This window comes from Carcharodon carcharias, chromosome 8 (genome assembly GCF_017639515.1).
Source record: "Carcharodon carcharias isolate sCarCar2 chromosome 8, sCarCar2.pri, whole genome shotgun sequence".
NCBI classification, from domain to species: domain Eukaryota; kingdom Metazoa; phylum Chordata; class Chondrichthyes; order Lamniformes; family Lamnidae; genus Carcharodon; species Carcharodon carcharias.
In genome coordinates, this window is record NC_054474.1 from 45,691,622 (window position 1) to 45,717,054 (window position 25,433).

Consider the following 25,433-nt stretch of genomic DNA (forward strand, 5'->3'; position numbering starts at 1 on the left):
TTTTCCAGGTATTTTTGTTTTGGATTTCCAGCAGTTTTTTGCTTTTATCTATAGAAAAGCTAACACGCTATGTATGAAACATGTGGATTAACATGGTGCAAAATAACATTCAAATTTGGAACACTCATTTGAATCAAATAACTGGTGGGTGGAGAAATTCTATAGCTTTGGAATCGTGGACCAGTCGGGGCCCTGAGCACAGTTATTTAAGAGATATACTAAACCTGCAATCAGTACTACTCGCCAGTTTGATTTAAAACGTTCACCTACTGGTTCCACAAACTCAAACATCTTTCGTTCTTGCACCTCGTGCACTCTGAATACGTATTCCAGTGACACTTCGTAGAAATGCTGTCGAACGACATCAACCTGACTATCTGCCTGTAAGTCAAAGCAAAAGTATTTCTAGAAACCAAAAGAGACATCAGCATCCAATACAGAAAAGAAGCCAACAGCAATTTAGTTACCAACAGCAAAGTAGAGTCAATAGGTTTAGGACTGGATTCTAAATGTAAAATCACCCCTTTACCTAAGAAAGGAGGATGAGAGAAATCAGTTGACTACAATCTGTTAAATTATCAGTTGTAGAGAAGTTTTACGACTCTATCATCAGTGACAGTGACAGAGCACTTAGACAAATGTCAGCTGATAGAGAGTCAAGTAAAACTAATCTTGCTGCATTTTTTGAGGCAATTTCTATCACAGCATATAGGGGATGATGGACCTAAAATTGAAAGTACACAGAACTAGAGAAAATCTTGTAATTGTTTCTGAGGTAGGAAAGTAGGGGAAAGGGTCAATTTTCTGATTGGTGGTATGTGTAAAATAGTGTTCCCTGGGATCTATATATATATTAATAACCTAGGTGGAGGAAAGGAGAGTTGTATACCCACGTTTGCAGATGACACTAAGTTAGGAGGCATAATAAGTTGTTCAGATGGGAGGAACAAGTTACAAAGGAACATAAGCAGATTAAGTGAATTTTGCAAAACTATTACAGATGAAATTCTAAGCGATATTAGTGGGCTAATTGGGAATCCAGATGTGGCCAATTGTATTTTGTGTTAGTTAATTTAATAAATGATTATAAGACACTGTCTCTTGGCATGTGACATGAATTATCATCACCACATAGTCTCAGCTATCCCCGATGTCCAGGTCAATATTTGTCCCTCAGTCAACATCATCACAAAAGAGACCGTCTAGTTATTATGGGCGGAATTGTCCCAGATTTGCACTGAGTACGGTAACGGGCCGGTAAAACATCTCATCCCAAACCTGCTGCATTAACTATGCATTCCCAGAAAACATGCTATTTCCATGGTGGGCAGGCTCTCAATCGCCCGCCACGTCATCACCTCGCCGCTTCATCACGCTGGGCACCATATTTAAAGTCCAGCCACACGCATGCCTCTCAGTGCTTCCAGCACATGACCACTGCAAAGAAGAAAGGTAAAAAGACTGCAGCCCCCAGGTTCAATGACTTTTCCCTCAAGCACCTTTTGGGCCCATTGGTATCTCGCTGTGATGTCTTCTACCCCGCTCTGGCTGCAGAATGGGCAGTAACCTCACTAATCCGGCTTCGGAGGTGGTGGCAGTTGTGGTCAGCGCCAATGCCCCGCAAAAGAGGACAGCCACCCAGTGCTGCTAGAGGATGAATGATCTCATAAAAGTAAGGTACTTAACAGTTCGACGAAATGTCTCAATATTTCAAAATGTCATCAATTAGTCAATCTAAAATAATCTTCGCTACCAGAACATGCAGAGTGGTAGGACTGGAGGGTCTGGAGTGGGAAGGAGTTTGGAGTTGGGGCTGGGGAATGGGGTCCAGAGGGGGAGGGGGGGAATGACCCCTGAGCTCTGAAATTTCTTCCCTAGAGGATTTTATGTCCCTCTCCTCAAAGACACTCTTAAAAATTACCTCTAAGATTATTGTCACCTGTTCTTATATATGCTTTGATGTCAAATTTTGTTTGATAATGCTCCAGTGAAGTACCTTGGGATGTTAGTGTTGTAAGTTGCTGTTGTGCTGCAAAGTCCATTGCTCTTTATCTTTATTAATAGCAATGAAGAAGGTATTAGGGCAACAGTACACAAGTTTACATGTTGATGAGCATGGCCGGGGTTGGGGTTGAGGGTGGCGGTTAGGACCTTAGATGAAATGAAATTGCACAGATGGATCTAGACACGTCTTTCAAAGTAGACCAATACAGCATGATCAACCAGGGTTATTCCAGCTATTTACACCATGCGGATTTGAGGCTGCTAAGTGGGAGATGGATACAGGTCAAGGGGTTCTTTTAAAATTGTATAGGACATGGGGTGTGTAAATATTATAGCTAAGTATAAAACTAAAAGTTCAATTCTTACCTTGTACGAGGCTTTGGCATAATTGCATCTCCTAGTGTTCACCCCTCACAGAGTTGGAGGTGGAGGTATTGGGACACTGGAAAAGTTCCAGCGTAGGGTCACAATTTATACCTAATTTAAAAACCCTTACATTTCAGGACAGGATTTGGGAACTAGGGCTTCTTGCTCTAGTTTTGGTAAGATAATGAAGTACATTTACCTGTATTATGAGAGTGTACAGACAAGGGTAGTATTTGAGGGAATATAACTGAGTCCTTTAAAATAGAGAAAAGAATCAAATCCTTTCCAATTGGCCAGGTTGCTTGGGAAGCCAATCTGAGCAGCAAGTGGTCCCTGAAACTTTGCACCAGCTTGAAAAAACATTAAACATAATTGTCACCTTCTTAACACTGAAAGCGAGATTCTACTCACAATTTGCATGTACACAGGTCATTCAATTCTATCAAAGGTAGTGACAAGTTTTCCCACCACATGAAGGGTGAACACTAGGCAGTTTTCAAGATGCAAATATGCCAAGGCCTTGTACAAGATAAGAATTGTACTTTCAGTTTTATATTTAATTGTACTATCTACACACCCCAGTGCCCTATTCAATTTTATTCAGCCTGTATCCTTCTCCCGCTTAGCAGCCTCAAATCAGCATGGTGTAAATAGGTGGAATGACCCTGGTTGATCATGCTGTATTAGTCTACATTGAAAAGACGTGTCTAGATCCACCTGCGCAATATCATACAAAATTTCAGAAAAGTCATTTGAGATTCAACGGAGTTACTAAGCACTTTGAGAAAACCATAAGTAATCTTAGTGCAGGAACATTTTCACGAGCATCAGATAGTAGCATCACCAATAAAGTAGAAATAAAGAAAAACTTTGAACACAGGAAATCTAAATTGAATCAAGTTTTGCTATGACTATAATGTTCATGATTTGACAGTTTCTGATACATAAACAAGAACTTGTGTGCTAAACTAACACTGTTGAGGATACTTGAGGAATGACAGTTAAGCAAATGTTTAATGATGAAAAATGTGCTTTTTTACCAATATCTTCAAATCAGGAATTTTACTTTATCAAAATTAAATGCTAGCTGCTGATAGCAGCACCCAATAAACTGAAGATGATCATTAATAAGTATTTCAAACAGAAACAGGATAAAACAAATGAAATGAGAATGAGTCAAAGCTTTGTACGCTCAAAAACCTTGGGAGAAATGGATTTAGTTCAGTGGGAACCACAGACAATCTGCATTGGTCTATGTCCCATTCTGCAGGTCAAATACAATTTTTATCATGTTGAGGTCATGGCACCTGAAAAGAGAGAGAGAACATAATCCTGCTTTCATGGTAGTGTGTACTAGAACTTGTTAAATCATTAATTGTTCACTTGCATGAGTCTGTCTTACCAGGTACAGAATTGGACAATAATGTTGCTTGGTTAAACAGATCTGGCACATTATGCCAGATCACAAAGAATGGAGACAAGATTGTCAGTTATGAATCTTACAGTATTAAACTAGGTTGATGAAAAGCAAAACTATTACAAGATTCTAGATTTAAAATCAGTTTTATCAAATTTAGTAAAATACTGGGGAAAAATAATTACCTCTTGAAGATGAGAATCCTTTTTCTTTGATGACAGATTTAAATGCTTTTCTAGCACACTGCAATACTTTTCTGTTTCCTTATCATATTTCTTCTTTGCTTCCTAAACAAAAGAAAAATAGGAGCCAATAAAACCTCTTAATTTAATAATGGATCACCTTCAGGTAACCAAGCAAGAACATGCAGTTCATTATTTTTGTCAGGAAAGGACAGCACAAGAAGATTTGATAGAGCAGTTTAATTATAAATGTATGTCCATGGCACATAAAATTAGACTGTTTCCAGTGTTAACCAGAATAAGGGGCCATACTGTAAGATTTAAGGTAGAGAGCCTGAGAAACTTTTCTTCATTTAACAGAATTATGAAACTACATAAAGCATATGAGTTGTTTATTAAAGAGGAGACCATATCAACATTTCAGAATAGGTTAGATACATCTGTATTCTTTTAATTCGAGGAAGCAATGATTGGGGCCACATGAGGAGGAATGTCAGGAATTAGAGATAATGAAGGTTCAACAAGGGAATCAAAAGATGCAGATGAAGGAGTGCGCAGGCAAATTGATGCCTGCAGAAGTATTCTAACAAATGGTGGGCCAAAGGTTGGACAACGTAGTTTGAAAGTGCAGTTTAAACTGACTTGGGGGGAAAGTTTTATTGTGGGAGTTGGCCTTCTCACCTGTAACACAGAGAAGATTGGCAAAATTCCAGCATCTAACAGTCAAACTGAATTAAAAAGGACTTGAAGTTGATCAGCTGGTCAGATTTTTTATGTCAAAAGCAGACTTTCATGTTAAAATATTAAAAGGCATTAACTATCTTCCTTGTCAATGTCTCTAATGGATCAGGCTTAGATGTATTCATTTACTTCACTAGTCTGCAGATTTTCACATTATAGCATTTCGAAGACTGTCCAACCAACGAGAAAACCTGTTTCAATTAAAGGCAAAGTTACAATAAGACTAGTCATGCCCTCCCGCTGAAACTGTTTTATATGCTGGCAACTTCCCTGATTGAGGTAAAGGAACTTTCAGATACCTCAAACCAATTATACTTATCCTGTATAGTTAAAGACAACATATTAAAATAATTTACCCCATGTGACTCAAGATAAAATCTGGGCTTTCTTCGAAATCTCATTGACATGTGGTAACCTGTTGAAGAAGCTTGTGACAAGGGAACTAGCTTGTCAAATTACAGAAAATGATCACTACAACAGAAAAGTACTGCTTATTAGCCAATCTCAGCCTTTCTTTGGAAAGAAGGAGGGAGGGGAGGGGGAGAAAAAGAGAGAAAGGAAAGTAAAGGAATGGGGGAACTTGAAAGAAGGACAAAGAGAATTGGGCAAATTACCTTTGCAGCTCCAATCTGCTCCTTCCGAAATCTTTCCAATGGGCTGATGAGGACTTTACCAGCATTCTCAATCTGACATGAAAACAAAGCAATGCTAGAAGTGTTGTCTATATACAGTGCAAGTAGATAGAATATGGAGAAGCATGACTCTAGTATACGGCCAGTATTCCTTTTCTCTAATAAGTTTGCCTGAACCAGGTGCAATTAATTTCATAATAGCTTGTGTTTCTGATATTAAGTTTCAAAAAAGTTCAAACAATCCAAAGCATAAGGATTTTTGAAGCTCTTAGAAATCAAAGTTCAAGACCACAAAGCTATCTCAAATTCATCATTAGCCATATTCCTCCAAATTAATTTTTCACTGACGGGTCAATCCTTTGCTTTTACAAGTCAAAATCAAGTTAAATACATATTTACTGTTTTAAGTAGAAGAATATTGCATTCTCCTATGACATAGGACAAGATTTTTATTTTGGTCTTGGGATGTGGGTGACACTGGCAAATCCACACTCATTGCCCAAACCTATTTGTGCTGAGGTGATGACCAGCTTTCTTCTTGAACCACTATAGTTGCTGTGTGTAAAAACATGAGTTCTGTCTGCAGCATCACTGCATCACAGACAAACTGCATTTGTGTAAACCACAATCACTCAAATGCCATCTCTGCTATAAGATTGTTTAACTCCTCTCTCAGTACAATCTTGAGCAATGCAAAATGAACTAAATGCACTTGTTGCAGTAGGCTTTTCCTTGAACAATTATGTTTGCAGAAACTGAAGTCAAAGCAAAGTCAACTCAGACAGAGTGGATAACAGGCAGCTTATCAAATCCAATCAGCTCCTGTCCCCTCCCATCCACTCCCAGCTCGGCTAGAATATTGTGCTAATTCTGAATAATTTTTTTATTCATTCATAGGATGTTGGAGGCGCTGGCTAGGCCAGCATTTATTGTCCGTTCCCAAATGCCCTCGAGAAGATGGTGGTGAGCTGCCTTCTTGAACTGCTGCAGTCCATCTGGTGTAGGTACACTCACAGTGCTGTTAGGGAGGGGGTTCCAGGATTTTGACCCAGCGACAGTGAAGGAGCAACAATATATTTCCAAATCTGGACAGTGAGTGGCTTGGAGGTGAACTTCCAAGTGCTGCTGTTATCTAAGTGATAGTGGTTGTGGGTTTGAGAGGTGCTGCCTAAGAGGGATTGGTGACTTTTGCCACTGTTCGTCAATGGTGGAGGGTGTGGCTGCTTGTGGACAGGGTGCCAATCCAGCACACTGCTTTGTCCTGGATGGTGTCAAGCTGCTTGAATGTTGTGGGAGCTGCACTCATCCAGGCGAGTGGACAGTATTCCATCACACTCCTGACTTGTGCCTTGTAGATGGTGAACAGGCTTTGGGGAGTCAGGAGGTGGGTTACTCACCACAGGACTCCTAGCCTCTGACCTGCTCTTGTATTTATATGGCTAGTCCAGTTCAGTTTTTGGTCAATAGTAACCCCCAGGATGTTGATAGTGGAGGATTCAGGGATGGCAATGGCATTAAATGTCAAGGGGCGATGGTTAGATTCTTTCTTGCTCAAGATGGTCATTACCTGACACTTGCGTGGTGCAAATGTGACTTGTCACTTGTCAGCCCAAGCCTGTATATTGTCCAGGCCTTGCTGCATTTGGACATGGACCGCTTTAGTATCTGAGGAGTCACAAATGGTGCTGAACATTGTTCCCTGATGGTTGCACATCACCACTACTGACCTTAAGATGTATGGAAGGTAGTTAGTGAAGCAGCTGAAGATGGTTGGGCTGAGGACACTACCCTGAGGAACTCCTGCAGTGATGTCCTGAACTGAGATGACTGACCTCCAACAACCACAACCATCTTGCTTTGTGCTAGGTAGGACTCCAACCAGCAGAGAGCTTCCCCCCAATTTCCACTGACTCTAGTTTTACTAGGGATGAAATAAAGGTGAAGGATAAATTTACAACAGTCAACCTATAGCCTGTGTAGAATGGAGAATATGTTTCCTAAGTAGTATACAACTGAAATAAAATATTAATTAAAAATACACAAATGTTAAGTAAGATTGGAGTTAAAATGTTGAAGTTGAAGCATGCATTTTCAGTACAAACCAGGAGAGGGCATAATTACACCAGCAACTCACTGGACCTTTTTGCCCAAACCTCTGCTCAACAATTCCCCAGAACTCTCAACATTCAAACAGCACATTTTGTATTTCACAAATAAAATCTTATTTTTATGCTAAGTACCTGTTACTGCTATCTTAGCAATCTATTTCATATATACTTCCTAGGCTGCCACTCACCAAACGCCCTCGCTCATCTTCAAGATTCTTTAGAACTCCTGCGAACTCCTGAAGTGACCTCGCTTTAAAAAAAAGTAGAGATTAGCCAGTAAAAATGTCCAAGTTTGCCTAAAAGAATAAGAAATAGGACCAACTTATGCCACTGCATTAAGGTGGCACAAATTAGATCGCAACCATCAATTATATTGGACATAAAACAAAACTGAAGAAAGTACAGGATCACGTATTGGTACGGTTCAGTGTCATTTCAATGTATTGCCCCTACCTTTCTGTAATAAAGGTGTGCCTGCATTTACAGTTACGAAGAACTCCCATGCCTCCATGTATTTAGATAGAAAATTACATCTATAATAAGTGAAAATACATCACACAGAAGCAGAGATTAAACTAACATTCCACCTGCCAACTTATTCCACCAAAAATTGGACATAGCATACAGTGCCCCATCAGGTTTTCATTTTAAGGCAATTAGTTAGATAAATGACACCTGTAAATATTTATTTTAAATACAAATTCTAATAATCTATGCTCTCATGGTTATACGTACCTCACAATGACGGGAATTTTCCAGCCCCACTGGCGTCGAGGGTCATGGCAGGTGAGGAGACAATATGGCGAGAAGGCCAAAAATCAGTTTTATGCTGTTGTGAAGCCAGTTTGCAAATGTTCGCTCCACCTGTCAATGGCAGAATGCATTTTCTGCCGCCAGACGTCGGGAACGTCATTTTAATACACTTACATCTAATCATAAACCCTGCTCATCGGAATCATTCTCGCACATCGAATTTACCACCCACATAGGCGTGACTTCAGAATGGAATGTTTCAAGACTGTCTTTAAAACGGATGCACCTGGCGATCTGAACTTCGAGGGAATTCAGAGATGAGTGCACACAACCTGGTACAGCACTCGTGAGCATCACCTGTAGGAGATCAATTATGAGGCTCTGTGCATTTGCAGGGGGCACTAGCATATCACTTTTTCCCGGTTGGCTTTCAGTGCGGTGACGGGGCAAGGGCTCCAGTGGGGGTCAGACCAGGGTGGTGGTGGTGGTGGTGGTTGGGGGGTGTTGCCAGGGCAGCACAGACAGACTGAAGGAAAAACTCAAACACATGCCAGAAGAAGTTGGAGGAGGGGGGTTCAGGGAAGCAGCCATGCACTTGGAAAAGCTTGTTAAAAGTGAGCATTCTTATGCAGCTGCGACAGTTCAGCTGCAGCTCCGTTGACATGCTTGAAGTCAGGCCTCTGAAGCTTTTCTGCCCACTCAAGCAACGCAAAAGCATGAAAGTGCCAACAAATGCTCCATAACTTTTCAACCCTCAGGCATAGACTGCAAATTAATGTGCGTTTTAGGGGCAGCAGAGCAATTGGTCCAACGGGCAAGTAGTACAATCCCCTTGTGAAAGATGCCATGGTATAGTCACTGGTGAAGGCGCTCACAGCCCCTTGCAATATGTCTTTATTCAGGTATGTACCAATATCCATTATGGTTCAAGCTAAGAGCACAGCCTTGTAGTGTGGTTTAGGAGAATGTCTGCACCTGAGCTGAGAGTACAGCATGCAGTCCAATGGCCAAAGATACCGCCAGTAAAGCGGACTGGAAGGAGATGGGTGGGTTTTTAGACAGGCAATGAGCACACTAAACACTGGCCATCCAAGTGGTGGCCAGCACTTTCCTGCATGCATGAAGGGACCTTCAGACTTAATCAAGAGAGGTTCTTAGGACGCATATGCTAACCCACACGTCTCTCTCCTTGATCCTGCAAGAGGAGAGCATCAGGATCTTGGAGTCTGGTGATTGAGTGGTATGTCTCATGGCTTACAGGTACCAGGGAAGTAGAAGAGGGCGGACAAGGCACCTGGCTTGGCAAAGGGAGGAGCACCTCTCTCAAAATGAACGGGTGGCAGGGCCTGTTGCATACGCAGCTGAAGATCCACAATGAGCTGTTGCTGGTGGGGGCCTCGCTAGACTCAGGGTGTATAGAAGGAGCCTGTCATTCCTTCAGATGACTGAGAACCGGTGTCGCCGAAGACTGTGCCTGTCTAAGGAACTGGTCAGTCACATATGCCACCTGCTGCAGGATGAAAGTGACCGCACTGCTCAATTTTTATGCCAGTGGCTCCTTCCAGGGGTCCACAGGTGATCTGTGCGGGATTTCACAAGCCTCCACGTACAAGTGTATCCAGGAGGTCATGGATGCCAACATTGCAAAGGCACAAAACTTTGTGCATTTCGCCCCGAGATCAGAAAAGCCTGGAGACAAGAGTGCTGGGATTTGCGCAGACCTCAGATTTTCCACAGCTGCAGGATGCTATCAACTGCACTCACGTGGCGCTTAGATGTCCTGGGCAACAAAGAGTCAACTATGTCAACCGCTGAATGCGACACCACAAACACATCCTGCATGTCTGCGGTGATTCACAGGGACCATCAACGACTCCTACATCCTTAGCAGGTCTCAGATCCCTGGCATCTTCCAGGGTCCATAAAGGCTGCAGGGTTGGCTCCTCAGAGACAAGGGTAGGGAATGTGGCTGACGATGCCCATATGGCAGTCTCAGACTGCAGCAGGGCAACAGTACAACAAGGCTCATACTGCGATCCAGACTTTGGTGGAGCAAACTATAGGCATTTCGTTAATGAGGTTCCAGTGCCTTGACAGGTCCTGTGGAGCACTGCAAAACAATCCCCACAAGATGTGACGCACCACTGCTGCCTGCTGTACGCTCCACAACCTGGCACTGCAAAGGGGGAGGAAATGGAGGAACTGCACGTATCGTCCGATGAGGAGGACGTTGAAGAGAATGATGGTGATGAGGCCCTCAAAGGCAAGGATGCCAACGATGAGGCCATCGCACTGGCCAGACGAGGCAAGCACACTTGGGAGGCCCTCATAGCTGGAAGATTGGTGGAGGATGATGATGAGATGTAGTGAGGACAGTCCTGACATCCTCGCCTTTTAGCTGAGGCCAGCTCACTTGGATTCTGTGATCAGGGTCATCTCATGGAGATGCAGCTGTGAAACTTTAAATGCACTTGATCCTTCGTCAGGCTTCAGCATCTGACCCCTTCAGGAGCACAGCATCACCAGTCACCGATGCTGAATAGATGGGGGTCCAGCCTCATCACCAAGGTGCTGAGAGGAGACAGAGACTGAATGATGGAACTCTGTGATGCCTGCTCAGGATGTTCTGGCAGCAATGACAAGCATCATTGAGGTGGAGGCATCACTAATATGTCCAGTAAGTGTTAAGCTGGACCATCACTTTGGTCTGAAGGTTACACACTGCCCAGGGAAGCGGCCCTGGGCTGAGACACCTGCCTTTATCTTGTGCAGGAACCAAGGTTTCACATCTGAGTGACACAAACACGGCTCATTGTAACAAGGAGCCATAGGCAAGGAGACATTCTTGGGAGTTTATTAACCATAGTGAACATTACGTACAAGTGATTAACACCCATGCCAGGCTGTGCAACTACATCTTAACTTTCCTAAACCTGCTGCTACGTTTGGTGCTCCACTGACATGCACAGTGGTGGTGGAGGCAGCTTGCTGACTGCTTTGCTCTGTTTGTGATGACCTTGGAGTGTCCTCTGGAGGGCCGAGACCTGGAGACCCCTGGCCTGCTTTTGGGGTCCTGCTGTGTGGCAGTAGCATCCTCCTTGACCTGTAGAGCTGGAGCTGCTGAGGTCACAGGAAGAGGGATTCGGATGGGCTGGACACTCCTGGAGTCACTTGGGTGGATGGCCCTGCGATGTGCACCTGCTGATCCTCCTCCCTATGGGTGCCCAAAGGCCCCTGGCTGACTCCTTGAGGAGAAGGGGAAGCTGGAGTGAGATCGAGCTGCCCCATACCCTTGCATGTTGACACTGTTGGAGGAGTTCAGCCCATGCAGCAGTGCAGGACCGATGTCCTGGACCAAGGTCTCCATGGTGGCTCCCATCCTACCACTGTTGACCTTGATGTATTGACACACTGGACTATCCCCTCAGACTGAAGGCGGATGGACTCCTTCTCCATCATGCCTCGCAATCTGAGCAGTGCAACGGACAACCCTTCCTGATGGTCCTGAGCTTGCCTTTGCAGGTCCAGCAACTGAGGTATGACTGAATCCAGAGGCTCCTCATCTCGCTTGGACTCAGCAAATTTCTGCCTCCAATAGTCCTCCTAGTGCCGGAAAACTGGGCATTTCCTTCTGCCACCTGCTGTGGATCAGACAGTGTGATGTGCTCACCAGATTGTGACCCCGAGGCTACTCTAGAACTAGGTCACACCAAGGTGTGGGTGAGCATTGTGACAGATCTTCAATTAAAGTTTCATCAGGTTCTTCTTCCATGGTGCCTTCAGGGCCTTAGTCATGGACCCCTTCGGCTGCTTCCCAGACGTGCCTGCGAAAGCAAGGAGAGATAATTAGTGCAAAGCAGAGGACTGCGGAACAGGGGAACTGACTCAGTTCCTCACTTGGTTCAGCACTGCCAACCTCACCATCAGCAGAGAAATGGTCCAGATCGCCGCCGGCCGGCTAGATAACTATTTTCAAAGTCTGTGAAGACCTTAACGTCAGGCATTCCTCCACCAATCTGTGACCTCTCCCTTTTGTTGCATGCCAGCTTGTCCTGCATGAATACAGATGGAGAGAGTGTAAGCAGGGTGCCTGCCAGGCCAGATGATAAGGATGCCTGGCATGAGTGATAGGTGAGTGATGCCATGGACAGGATGCGGACAAGATCCACAGGGCAGATGAAGGCATGTGAGAGTGTGTGAATGGTGATGTCCCTTGAGCTGCTAGTGAGTGAGATCCCTGTAGATGTGTGATGGGCTTGTGAACATCTGGGTTGAGAGTGATGAGAAGAGTGACTTACCCTGGCAGAATGGAGGAGATCATTCATCCTCTTTCAGCCCTGGGTGGCTGTCCTCTTTTGCAGGCATTGGCGCTGACCTCTGCTGCCACTGCATCCCATGCTGAATTGATGACCTTGCTTGCTGGTCTTCGCCCAGGGCGGCAACATCTGGTAGGCGGCGAGAGAGGCATCACTAAATTTGGTGGCAGCTGTTTCCTCCCTTTGGCAGCCATGACTTTCCAGCAGCTTCTGATGCCTTAAAGAGAGCTAGCTAGCTTTACAGGAACACCCTTTAAATAAGGTGCCTGGATTACTGAAGGCCTGAGGTGACGGCGGGGTGGGCGAATCAGAGGCCAGCTCACCAGCAATCCAGCATGTTTCCCAGGAATGCCTTACTAATAAGGCAGGACGGACCAGGAATGGGATGATACAGTGCGAAAAGCTGCCATTGTGGCCAACGGGTAAAGTGTCCTTTTTCCCATCCACTACCGCGCTTTGTGCCAATCTGGGATGATTCCCAATGTCTTTCTGATCCATCTCCAGACAACAATATTTCATGGGAATGAGTTGGCATTGTATATATAATCTGTCTCACAAATGTGCAAAATAATGACAGTAAGGGTAATGGGTTACATAAACATGGCATTTAGACTAGCCATATGGTGTGTAGAGTGAATCTAATTATATTTGTTATGCTTTGATGTAAACTGTTCAATAAGTGAGCACTGAAGAAATATGTTGTTGAGTGAACAAAACAAACCACAAAGTGGTCTGTGAGGGAGTAACAAATTTGAAAATTACTTGCTTAATTGAGCTAATGAAGCAGAAAATACACATCACTTTTAAATAGGATGGCCACAACTCAAGTCAGTTGATCTTTTACTTTGTCAGTTCTTGGTCTACCTTACCTGGTCAGAATCACTAAAGTTTTTACAACACTAATGCTGAAACCTGCAAGGCTCTAAGACGGAGAAAGGAGGATACTTATTTCTTTTCAGCTCATTCCCTGTATTAATTGTCCAACTCCAAACTGGTTTAATGCAATTAAGTGGCTTGTCAACCCACCACAGACAACAGGTCGGAATTAACCATGAATCACGCAGCAACGTGTGATTGTTGCAAAAGTGTTCTTTATCCTCAGGGTTAACTAGACTGCAGACAGTTTGATCTAGGTTATATTTTTAGGTTTGACTTTTGCGCTCATCAAGGGTACACAGAAATGGGGCAATTTCCATTATTAGCATAATCACTATGTCAGGTGCAGTTGTACAACTGTAATTCCCTCCATTCTACCACAACAACGTGCCTTAATGCCTTAACATCAACCTTAACAGTGCTGCATATTAAATAGACAGTTACTGGGTAAGGGGTGAATATTGCTTCCACCCTTTTTGCCCCCACCCAACACTGCAAATCCCAGAATTCAATCCAACATCTCCTCATTCTACGTGATTGTGCATACTTTGCATATTATATCCACATTAGCCATTTTTGTAGCCTTGGTAAAATTGGCAACATTAAGCCAATTAGTGACAAATTAAGTTTTAAGTGTGGATTATTGTCCTCTAAGAACTGAGTGGGAATTGCCAAGTTAATTCTGCATAAAAATCTTTCCAATCAGCCTGGGCAAAACCTGATACAAGATCCCACCAACTCAAAGAACCCAAACTTTACATACACAATGAGCAACATGAAGGTTCAACACCTGCACAAGGTGAAGGAATATTAACCCAAGAAACCCTCCATCAGAAGTCCATTGCAGTTAACAGACAGCGCTTGCCCAACCAATTATAACAAAAGAACACCTAAAGACAGCACCATTCAGACCAACAAAGGGGATGCAAAACCCAAACTTCCATCAGCGATAATAAATCAATGAATCTCAAACATTACGTCCATTTCTTGTGAGTTCTTAGATGTTGACCAATCAATGCTTCTCAACAATGGTAATTCTGTGGGGGTGAAGTATTAAATTATGGATTATGAATGCTAACAAAACAACTGAAGGATCCTGTAACGTTCAGGAAACAATAATGGGGGAGCACCAATCTCCGAGTTAACGCTTTTACACAGTGGCCACTTAAATTGAGGTACAGGGGTCATTTTCAGATGGAGCCGAAACCCACACCACCCCTTGGGCTTGGGCAGGAGAATTACACTCTAGGGAAACAAATGGGAATTGCAAAAGGGAGGCTGGAATCGTGTGGAGCGTGGGTAAGAAAGAGAAAAAGCTATATTAAATGCACAAGAACAAACAGGGTGATGAACCAGGATAGGGAAAATAACTTACACGGGAAGGGAAAGGGTAATTCTAATAATTGGAGGCCCATTGGTGGGAGGTGCCTTAGTAATGCACAGAAAACGTACCTTTACCTATGGACAACATGCACAGCAGATCAGTATTGGACACAGCCCAGTACTTAGTCACAGGACACTACAGCTCAACACTGGCCTAGTAAGTTAATATCAACGGTCTCAATCAGCCAAATAGAAGAAAATTCTAACTTACCTCAACAAACAGTAATTGGATATGACATTTCAGAACTCATTAAATGCATTGGAGGGGAAGGGGTCAAAATGGCAAGGAGTGGTGATAAATTGACCAATGAACAACAGCCCTGTAGAAGACTGCCCTGATAAAGGGATCCGCAAAAGGTCAAATAGCAGGAGAGTACATTACAGTAGCTCCTAAAAACAAAATTCCACTGCATGATTCATAGAATCATAGCATAGTACAGCACAGGTAGACACAATTCAGCAAATCCAGTCTGCAAAAGCAATTCAGTTAATCCCACTACCCTGCTCGCCACGAGGCCCCAGACTTCCTTGTGTCCTGGAGCTCCAGCACTTTGATTCTGGGGACTGTTTGTAGTTCCAGCAGCGGTCATAGCTCCTTGGACCACAGAGCTGCGGGTAAATCTCTCTGAGGCAGGACTGAGTGCGGGAGGAAAGGCTGCCTCAAGCCAATCAACGCTCCTCAGTGTTTAACGGCTACAGGACATCGCTGATTGGCAGGAATGTGTTCCCTGCTCACAAAAACATAAAATGCTGGAAAAACTCAGCAGGTCTAACAGCATCTGTGGAGATGTGTTCCCTGCTGACTTCTCTGGTTTTTGCCCATGGAGAGACTGGGGAAATTACAGCAAACCATGCCAGTTCACTGAGGTCAAAACCATTTCCTTTCAAGCCCCACGCAAAATTATAGTTTAGAAACGGCTGCTTCTTATTGAAGCAGTTGCACCTACTGTTGCAAAAATCTGGTTCATAATTCATATGTTTTAGAATATAACTTTTAGTTTTATGAATTAAGTGTTAACTGCAGATAAGTAGGGGCATCTGATTGAGAAACCAATAAGCAACCTAATGCAGCTCAAACAAGCTTGGAGTTATTTATAATTAATAGCTAACCTAAGTTTATCTTCAATGTCAGAGTTAGAAGTGTAAACACTGAACAATGGATGGCCCACTTCTGGATCTCTTAGTAGAGCCTGGGTGCATGATGTTACCTCCAAAAGAAGCTAATTAAGCTAGCAATTCTGGGAAAGAGGATCGTAAAACTCCATTAGGGATAGAAACTATTCATATGGGTTGCAGAATCAATAGTTGTGTTGAAGGTAAAATAATTGGTTTGCATTTCTGTTTCAACCATCCCAAAGAATGCCATATTACCAAAGAGAAAGTGAGTTAGAGTGGAGCCTTGATTAAAAGGTTCGTTTGTTTAATTTAAGTGCAAGTGTGTTTGCTGACAGGAGTGAACAGCCAGCAGTCAGTTCAGTTTGGGAACAGGCAGAGGGAGCTGCCGCTTTGCTTTGGTGTGGACTGCATCTCATTGGACTGAGAGAGCCAAAAGAGATGACAGTCAGTTAGGCCGGCACTTCAAGCAGAGAAAGTACGAACTTCCTCATTCAATGCATGGAATGAGGGCGCGGCTCTATCTCAGTTTGGATTTTGTGAGGGAAAAGCAGCTGAAGATTTTCTCCAGCTTGCAACTAGTGTAACAAATCTACAGCGATCCTCACAGGGCCTTGTGGCAGAAAGCAGTCAGCAAAGTTAGCTCAGAAAGCAGTGGGAAGGCAGTTGGGTACCTACCAGTAATCCAAACAAGGAGCTGAGGCATCCACAGTCATGAGATCTGTGAAGAAAAAGTGGAGGATGGCATAGCCAAAAAGCTAATTGAAGACCCCATAGAATCTTACCTCAGAGGATAGCTGGAACATTGAAGAGAAATCAAAGTGACTTCCAGAGGGGTGTGGGCAACCTTTGAGTTGGTCCCTAAAGAAGTGAATGAATCTTCAAGATAAGGACCTTCATAAGATAAGGGAACTCTTGGGCAAGTAACAAGTAGAACTGAATTAACAGCATAAGTCATTATAAACTACAGTGTTAAGATAGCGATGCTTGATTTATTTATTTTCTATTTTATATAATAAAGTTTCATTTTGGTTAAAAATTTGAAATCTTTTGGCATAATTCTGCCTGTTAATTACTGCGTGTTTGGATTTCTTCTTTACATGTTAACAGTCTCTAGCAGGATCATAACGCTGCCTGGAATCAAAAGTTGCCTCACTGAGCCGTAGCCATCTTAGACCATGCGCCAGCAACACTTCACCTCACCTCACCTTCCTTAATCCACTGCCCACAAAAGCTGCCATATTAGGCCATATCTGACTCCAACCATGCACCAGTTATGCTCCAATTCATCCTTGTTAACAGACGACCCCACTGCAAAAACTGAAGTCAATTGAAATGAAAATCAACAGTGGTGAAAATAGCCTATCAATTCACTATTAACCCATTTTGTGCAATGTTGATTGAACAATTTCATCCATTTAGTACTGTGAAGCTTGTCACTAAGGGCATGTTGAGGATAGAATAAAATAAAACTCACCTATACAGATCTCATCATCTGTCTCCGCATCTCCAATGCACTGAAACTTAAATTCATTTAATGATTCTGCAAACTTCCTCTTCGCAATGGATAAATCTGAATACAGAAAGCAAACAGAATTTAAGTGGCTTTGTCAAAAAAAACTGCAGCAAATTTTACCTATTTGGGATGTCAATAGGTACAGAGATGTGTGCTTACATAACAGCCACTCTAATTAAATGTGCACAATGCTTAGAAGCATTCTAGCATGCTAAGGTGCTACATCAATAAATGCAATAACCTACCAAGCCTTTGTCAGCACTTACAGCTGGGAGTCCTTAAATTGGAATTGACTCACTTGTTCTTTTCCTTCTTTGGGGTGAAGTTTTTCATCTCAATTCATGTTTCTTACTGACTTGGGGTAATTACAACAGGAGTGGAAATGGTAGATGGGGGGGAAAGGTTTAGAAGAAAAAGTCAATTGTGTGAAACACAACCCTACCCACCATGAGCCTGCCTGTTTGTATTTTAACCATGACGAGTTTTAGAACATCCAAGTAATCGACTCTGAACAGGCTGGTCTGCAATAATATTACAGGTATATTCGCTGAAATTTGAATTTCCCAGGGCTCAGGAAACCTGGCAGCTAAAGGGGGAACAGGAACAGCTGGATTCAGAAGCTAAGTGCTTTTTATAGTGCAGTTCATGAGCCAGGAGGAGCAGGAATGCATCCACATCCCAATTAAACCTGCTCCAGCTACTGACAGTCCATCTCCTATTTCCAAACCCACAACCCCTCCTGGCCTCCTGTCCAGCACCCCAACTGCTGTTCGACAGTATCCACCAGCCACTGATGTTTCCTGGCTGCCAAGGACCTATTCCAACAGTCCCCAACAACAGCAATTTACCACTGACTTTCTCGCCAGCCAACCTGTTAATCTGGCTGGCTACCAGATGGGAAATTGAACAAAGAAATTATAATGATGAAACGATAACGCAACAGGATCTTAGCATTTCCGGGTTTCTACTCCCCCACCAGCCTGTGCACTATAAATATCAGGTCTCAGCAAAGAGTAGGCATGAAGTGCACTCTCAAAATCTCTGCTAATACTACTCTGTAGCTGGTCACAAAGTGTGCATGTACAACCTGAGGTGACATAAGCCTCCATTTTCATTTGCTTGCCAATTAGGAAGCGTCTGCTCTTTATTCAATACCTAGCTCCTCTATACCCAGCACAACAAATCTCTTTACCAAAATCAAGAACTCACTATGGAGGCATTTCCTACAATTTTGAAATTCAGCATGTTGGAGTTTCAAAGTGCTGCACTCACCTTTAAGAAACTGAATTCAAGCTCAGTTTTACGTTTTACAGTGGTTTTCATCAGGAAAACAATTACTCACTTTAAATACTTTTTGACAAAATAGGGTTACACAGAGGACAGGATTGAGTACTTTAACCTAAAATTAAGCTGAGTTGACCTCATCTTGCATAACTTGAAGAGCTTGTAAGGGCTCAAGTCACATGCATTCATCATTCAGTAAAAAACCATTTCAGAATTTTCAACTAAAAGCCGTGGTTTGCTTCCTGCAAAGCAAATTCCAGCATCTGCAGTTTTTTGTTTTTAATATTTCGGAAGATATGTTACGGCTTTCCAACAGGCAATTAAAAACTACCAGTTAAAAATTCACTTCCATATCAATCTCCTGTTACAGTCTGGGAACACTATTAAACCCAAGGTCCTCTCTTGACAAATTAAGTTAGACTTATTCAAATTTTCCATTTGAAATGATGATGATACCAGAATTGTTCAGCGAAACAGATCTGTTTCTTAGATAAATATTGAGTTACTACAGAAACACAAGTTTAAACTTTTCTCAAATTTTTGGTTGTTCTCAACATTTCTGTAGTTCTTACATTTTGTCTTTTTATATCATGTCCTGAACAGAAAATGGTACAGCTATTTTCCCAAGGAATTTCAATTCAATTGCAGGGCAGAGGTGTCACTAGCAAGGGGAGCATCCATTGTCCATCGCCAATTGTCCTTTAGCAGGAGGTAGTGAATCTTCTGGAATCGCTGCAGTCTGTATAGTACAAATACTCCCATTGGAATGTTAGGAAGAGTGTTCCAAGATTTTGGCCCACTGATGAAGAAATGTTGATTCTATTCCCAGTCAGGATGGTGAATGACTTGGAAGGAAAATTGGAGGTGGTGCTGTCTCCATGCACTTGCTGCCCCTGTCCTTCTAGATGGCAGAGGGTTTAGGAGGTGCTGTCAAAGTAACCTTGGCGAGTTACTGTGAGTTGGTACACACCACGGCCACTGTGCACCAATGGTGGAGGAATGAATGTCTTAAGGTGGCAGGGTAGATGGGGTGCTAATAAAGCGGGCTGCTTCATCCTGGCTGTTCACGAGTTTCCTGAGTGTTGCTGGAGCTGCACACATCCAGATGAGTGGAGAGTATTCCATCACACCCCTGACTTGTGCTTTGTAGATGGTGGAACAGCTTTGGGGACTTGGAAGTAATGTTCCCTTTAATATTTTAGTTGCTACGCACTGCTGTTCCTTTTTTAGTGTGCGGTAAATTTTTTTGCATGTCCACTCACGTGCGCTATTTATCCCGAAACAGGGCCTGCGCAGTAACTGTCAGGCTGCTGCATGTCCATTTAGCCTAACAGGAACACTGATCAGCAGACAAGTCACAAGTGAATTTGCAGCCTCTGATCTGCTCCTATAGCCACAATATTTATGGGGCTGATCTAGTTGAGTTTCTGGTGAATGTTATGGGAAGGAAGTTAGATTCTCTCCTGCTGGAAATGGTCATTGTTTAGCACTTGCATGGCACAAATGTTACTTGCACATACCCGCCCAAGCCAGAATATTGTCCAGGACTTACTGCATGCAGGCATGGTGGATAGCTTCATTAACTACAAATGAAGCACTGTGCAATCATCAGCGAACAGCCCCACTTCTGATCTTATGATGGAGGGGAAGTCATTGATGAAGCAGCTGAAGATGGTTGGGCTGAGGATATTGCATTTTGAAACTCCTGCAGCAATATCATGGAGCCAAGATGATTGGCCTCCAACAATCACAACCATGTTTATCTGGGCTAAGTATGACACCAGGCAATGGAGAGTTTGACCCTCTGATTCCAATTGACTTCAAGTTTACTAGGGCTTCTTAATGCCACATTCAGTAAAATGCTGCCTTGATATCAAGCCAGTCACTCTCACCTCACTTCTGGGTTTAGCTTTTATCCATATTTGCACTAAGACTGCCCCCGTTCCCACCTCAGGGATGCTTCAGGAGACAGCTGTCCCGTCTATAGCCCGACCCAAACTCCCTGTGGGGAAAACAACGCGTGTGCGGGTTTATATAGGAGGTAAGAACGCATCATTGGGAAATGGCCTAACTCATGATTTCTGACTCAAAGGGGAAAATTCAACCCTTGTAATCTGTTCAAGGGCTCCCAAAGCAAATCAGTTGCAAGAATAAATTTCGATCAGTTCATTTTGATTAGCAACTGTGATGACAGGGGAAGCATGGACCTCAAGAGCAGCATGAGGCTGCTAATTTGACAGTGAAACACCGCTATTTCATAGGGGAAGCACAGAACAGTCATAGTGCCAAGAAGGGGAAATACCACCTTCTACCTGGTGGTAGGCTATTTGTTGTTAATGGCTCAAGAGATATCCAGTAGCGGTCAAGGATATTTGTCGTTTCCCTCATCAATTCCAAATCACACAGTGCAAAAGAGGCCCTTCGGTCCATCAAGTCTGCACCGACACATGAGAAACACCTGACCTACCTACCTAATCCCATTTACCAGCACTCAGCCCATAGCCTTGAATGTTATAACGTGCCAAGTGCTCATCCAGATACTTTTTAAAGGATGTGAGGCAACCCACCTCCACCACCCTCCCAGGCAGTGCATTCTAGGCCATCACCACCCTCTGGGTAAAAAGGTTTTTCCTCACATTCCTCCCTAAACCTCCTGCCCCTCACTTTGAACTTATGTCCCCTTGTGACTGACCCTTCAACTAAGGGGAACAGCTGCTCCCTATCCACCCTGTCCATGCCCCTCATAATCTTGTACATCTCGATCAGGTCACCCCTCAGTCTTCTCTGCTCCAATGAAAATAACCCAAGTCTATCCAACCTCTCTTCATAACTTAAATGTTTCATCCCAGGCAACATCCTGGTGAATCTCCTCTGCACCCCCTCCAGTGCAATCACATTCTTCCTGTAATGTGGCGACCAGAACTGCACAATACTCCAGCTGTGGCCTCACCAAGGTTCTATACAACTCCAACATGACCCCCCTACTTTTGTAATTTATACCTCGATTGATAAAGGCAAATGTCCCATATGCCTTTTTCATCACCACACTAACGAGCCCCTCCACCTTCAGAGATCTATGAACATACACACCAAGGTCCCTTTGTTCCTCAGGACGTCCTAGTGCCATGCCGTTCATTGAACACTTCCTTGTCAAATTACTCCTTCCAAAGTGTATCATCTCACACTTTTCTGGGTTAAATGCCATTTGCCACTTATCTGCCCATTTGACCATCCCACCTATACCTTCCTGTAGCCCAAAGCACTCAACCTCACTGTTAACCATCCAGCCAATCTTTGTGTCATCCACAAACTTACTAATCCTACCCCCAACATAGTCATCTATGTCGTTTATATAAATGACAAATAATAGGGGACCCAGCACAGATCCCTGTGGTACGCCACTGGACACTGGCTTCCAGTCACTAAAGCATCCTTCACCCTCTGCCTCCTAAAACTAAGCCAATTTTGAATCCACCTTATCAAGTTACCCTGTATCACATATGCATTTGCCTTCTTTATAAGTCTCCCATGTGGGACCTTGTCAAAGGCTTTGCTAAAATCCATATAAACCGCATCAACTGCACTACCCTCAATTACACAAACTGGTCACCTCCTCAAAAAATTATATCAAATTTGTTAGGCATGACCTCCCTCTGACAAAGCCATGCTGACTATCCCTGATCAAACCTTGCCTCTCCAAGTGGAGATAGATACTCTCCTTTAGAACTTTCTCCAATAGTTTCCCTACCACTGACGTGAGACTCACTGGCCTGTAGTTCCCTGGCTTATCTCTGCAACCCTTCTTAAATAGCAGAACCATATTAGCTGTTCTCCAGTCCTCTGGCACCTCCCCCGTGACCAGAGAGGAATTAAAAATTTGGGTCAGAGCCCCTGCGATCTCCTCCCTTGCCTCCATCAGCAGTCTGGGACACAAATCATCCGGTCCTGGAGATTTGTCCACTTTTAAGCCTGCCAACACCTCCAATACCTTGTCACTCCCTATATCAAGTTGCTTAAGAACCTCGCAGTTTCTCTCCCCGGGTTCAATACCTTCATTCTCATTCTCTTGGGTGAAGACGAACGTGAAATATTCATTCAACACTCTAGCGATTTCCTCTGGCTCCACCCATAGATTTCCCCCTTGGTCCCTTATGGGCCCTACTTTTTCCCTGGTTATCTTCTTCCCATTGATATACTTATGGAATATCTTGGGATTTTCCCTACTTTTACCAGCCAGAGCTTTCTCATATCCCCTCCTTGCTCTTCTAATTGCTTTCTTAAGCTCCACCCTGCACTTTCGGTACTTCACTAATGCTGATTTGCTTCCCTTGTACCTGCTGAAAGTCACTCTTTTCCTTCTCATCGTAACCTGAATATCTCTGATCATCCATGCCTCTCTGGGCTTGTTACTCCTTCCTATCACCCTAGAGGGAACATGCTGAGCCTGTACCCTCCCCATTTCCTTTTTGAACACCCCCACTGTTCCTCTGTAGGTTTATCCACAATAACTGTTCCCAGTCTACCGTGGCCAGATCCTGCCTTATTTTACTAAAATCCACTCTCCCCCAATCCAAAACATTTTTTTGTAACTTGTCTATTTCTTTGTCCATAACAAACTTAAACTGTACCATGTTATAGTTGCTATCACTAAAATGCTCACCCACCACCACCTCAGCCACCTGTCCGGCTTCATTCCCCAGAATTAGGTCCAGCACTGCGCCGTCCGTTGTTGGACCCTACACATTTCAAGAAATCTACTCCATCCAAGCCCTCAACACTATGTCTATCCCAATTACTGTTGGGAAAGTTGAAATCACCTAATATAATTACCCTATTGTTTTTGTTTTTACAAACCTCCACAAATTGTGCACATATTTTCTCCTCAATTTCCTGCTGACTATCTGGGGATCTATAATAAATACTTAACAATGTGGCTACCCCCTTTTTATTCCTAAACTCTATCCACAAAGCTTCATTCGATGCCCCCTCCAAGATATCATCTCTCCTTACTGCAGTAACTGACTCCTTAACTAATAATGCAATGCCTCCTCCTCTTTGACCCCCTCCCCTGTCTTGCTTGAAGATTCTATATGCAGGAATGTTGAACAGCCAATCCTGCCCTTCCCTCAACCACGTCTCAGTGATGGCTACTATATCACAATTCCACATGTCAATCCTCACCCTTAACTCATCCGTTTTACCTGTAATACTCCTGGCATTGAAGTACAGGCCATTCAGCCTTGCCTTACTCTCTTGAAGCTTATTGCTGCTGTACTCCCTCTGACTAGATTGTTTTACTGTATTATGATGTGTCCCTATTCTGCTAACATTCTGTGTCCCCTTCCCCTGCCGAATTAATTTAAGCTCCTTCCAACAGCGCTAGCAAACCCGCCCACAAGGGTGTTAGTCCCGCTCTGGTTCAGATGTAGACCGTCCCGCTTGTACAGGTCCCACCTTCCCCAGAAACAGTTCCAGTGATCCAGGAATCTAAAACCCTCTCTCCTGCACCAACTCTTAAGCCACGTATTCATCTGCGCTATTCTCCTATTTCTGAGCTTGCTAGCATGTGACACTGGGAGTAATCCAGAGATTACAACCCGAGAGGTCTTACTTTTTAGTCTACTGCCTAACTGCCTGAATTCTTGATGCAAGACCTCATCCCTCTTTCTACCTATGTCATTGGTATCAATATGTACCATTACCTCTGCCTTATCACCCTCCCCCTGCAGGATGCCCTGTAGCCGTTCAGTAACATCCCAGATCCTGGCACCAGGAAGGCTACATACCATCCTGGAGTCACATTGACAGCCACAGTAGGGCCTATCTGTTCCTCTGACTATAGAATCCCCTATTACTATTGCTGTTCCTCCCCTCCTGTACAGACAGGCTACTTGTGGTGCCAGAAGCTTGGCTCTGTCTGCACTCCCTGGAGGAACCAGCGCCCTCATCAGCCTCCAAAACGGAATACCGATTTGCGAGCGGGACCCCAGGGAACTCCTGAACTACCTGCCTGTTTCTCTTGGACTGCCTGGTGATCACCCATTCCCTTCCCTTCCTTCAAGTCCCTTCGGCTGCAAATAAACCACATCACAAAGAATACTTATGGTAAAAGGTAGTAGCCAATTTTTTATTCAAACCACCGGAAGTAAATATCTTTCTTGATTATACCAGCCTGATCCTAAACAGCAGTTCTTGAGTCAATAATGCCAAGCTTTTCTAGCAACAATTTGATGCCTAGCTGTGGTCGGTAATAATCGAAGAAATCTGGTTGTATTGATCTCTGGCTTATATTTGCATTAAATTTAAACAGAAAAACATTCGTATGCAATGCTTTTGAGGAGTTGAATAGAAACAATGATTAGTGCCTGTTTTTCCCTACATTTTTAAAACACTAATATGCTCTAAGTGCATAGGAACATTGGCTCTCTGAATTTATGATGCAAGAAGCTGCCAGGAAATGTGTGCAGACACAATGGGCTGAATCTTTTGCCTGTGCGGGCCTGGGGGTGGGGGGGGATTCCCCAAATGCAAGAGTGCGCTCTTTCATGCATGCGCATGATTTAATTAAAAATAATTTACAATAAAAACATTTTGAAAACTAACATTCATTGATGATGTCAGAGATAGCCTTCTTTTGAAATTCAGAGAACTTGACTCCACAAAAAAATATGATTTATCAGGTCTTTAATCCTCTGGGCAACAAGTTGTAAGAAATCAGTAATTTAAGGGACTTGGATTTAAT

The 25,433-nt window shown here is 43.5% G+C and overlaps 1 protein-coding gene across 5 annotated transcripts in view; it reads right to left on the bottom strand.

Moving 5' to 3' along the window:
- Positions 1–25,433, bottom strand: part of LOC121281050 (rho GTPase-activating protein 26-like) — a 256,436-nt gene that overhangs the window by 155,371 nt on the left and 75,632 nt on the right. For all 5 annotated transcript variants that reach the window (XM_041193653.1, XM_041193651.1, XM_041193652.1 and 2 more), the window contains exons 2-6: positions 17,369–17,464; positions 7,639–7,700; positions 5,325–5,396; positions 3,973–4,074; positions 271–381 (exon numbers count right to left, since the gene is read on the bottom strand). In XM_041193653.1, the coding sequence (XP_041049587.1) occupies positions 271–381; positions 3,973–4,074; positions 5,325–5,396; positions 7,639–7,700; positions 17,369–17,464 (443 nt within the window). The remainder of the gene's footprint in view (positions 1–270; positions 382–3,972; positions 4,075–5,324; positions 5,397–7,638; positions 7,701–17,368; positions 17,465–25,433) is intronic.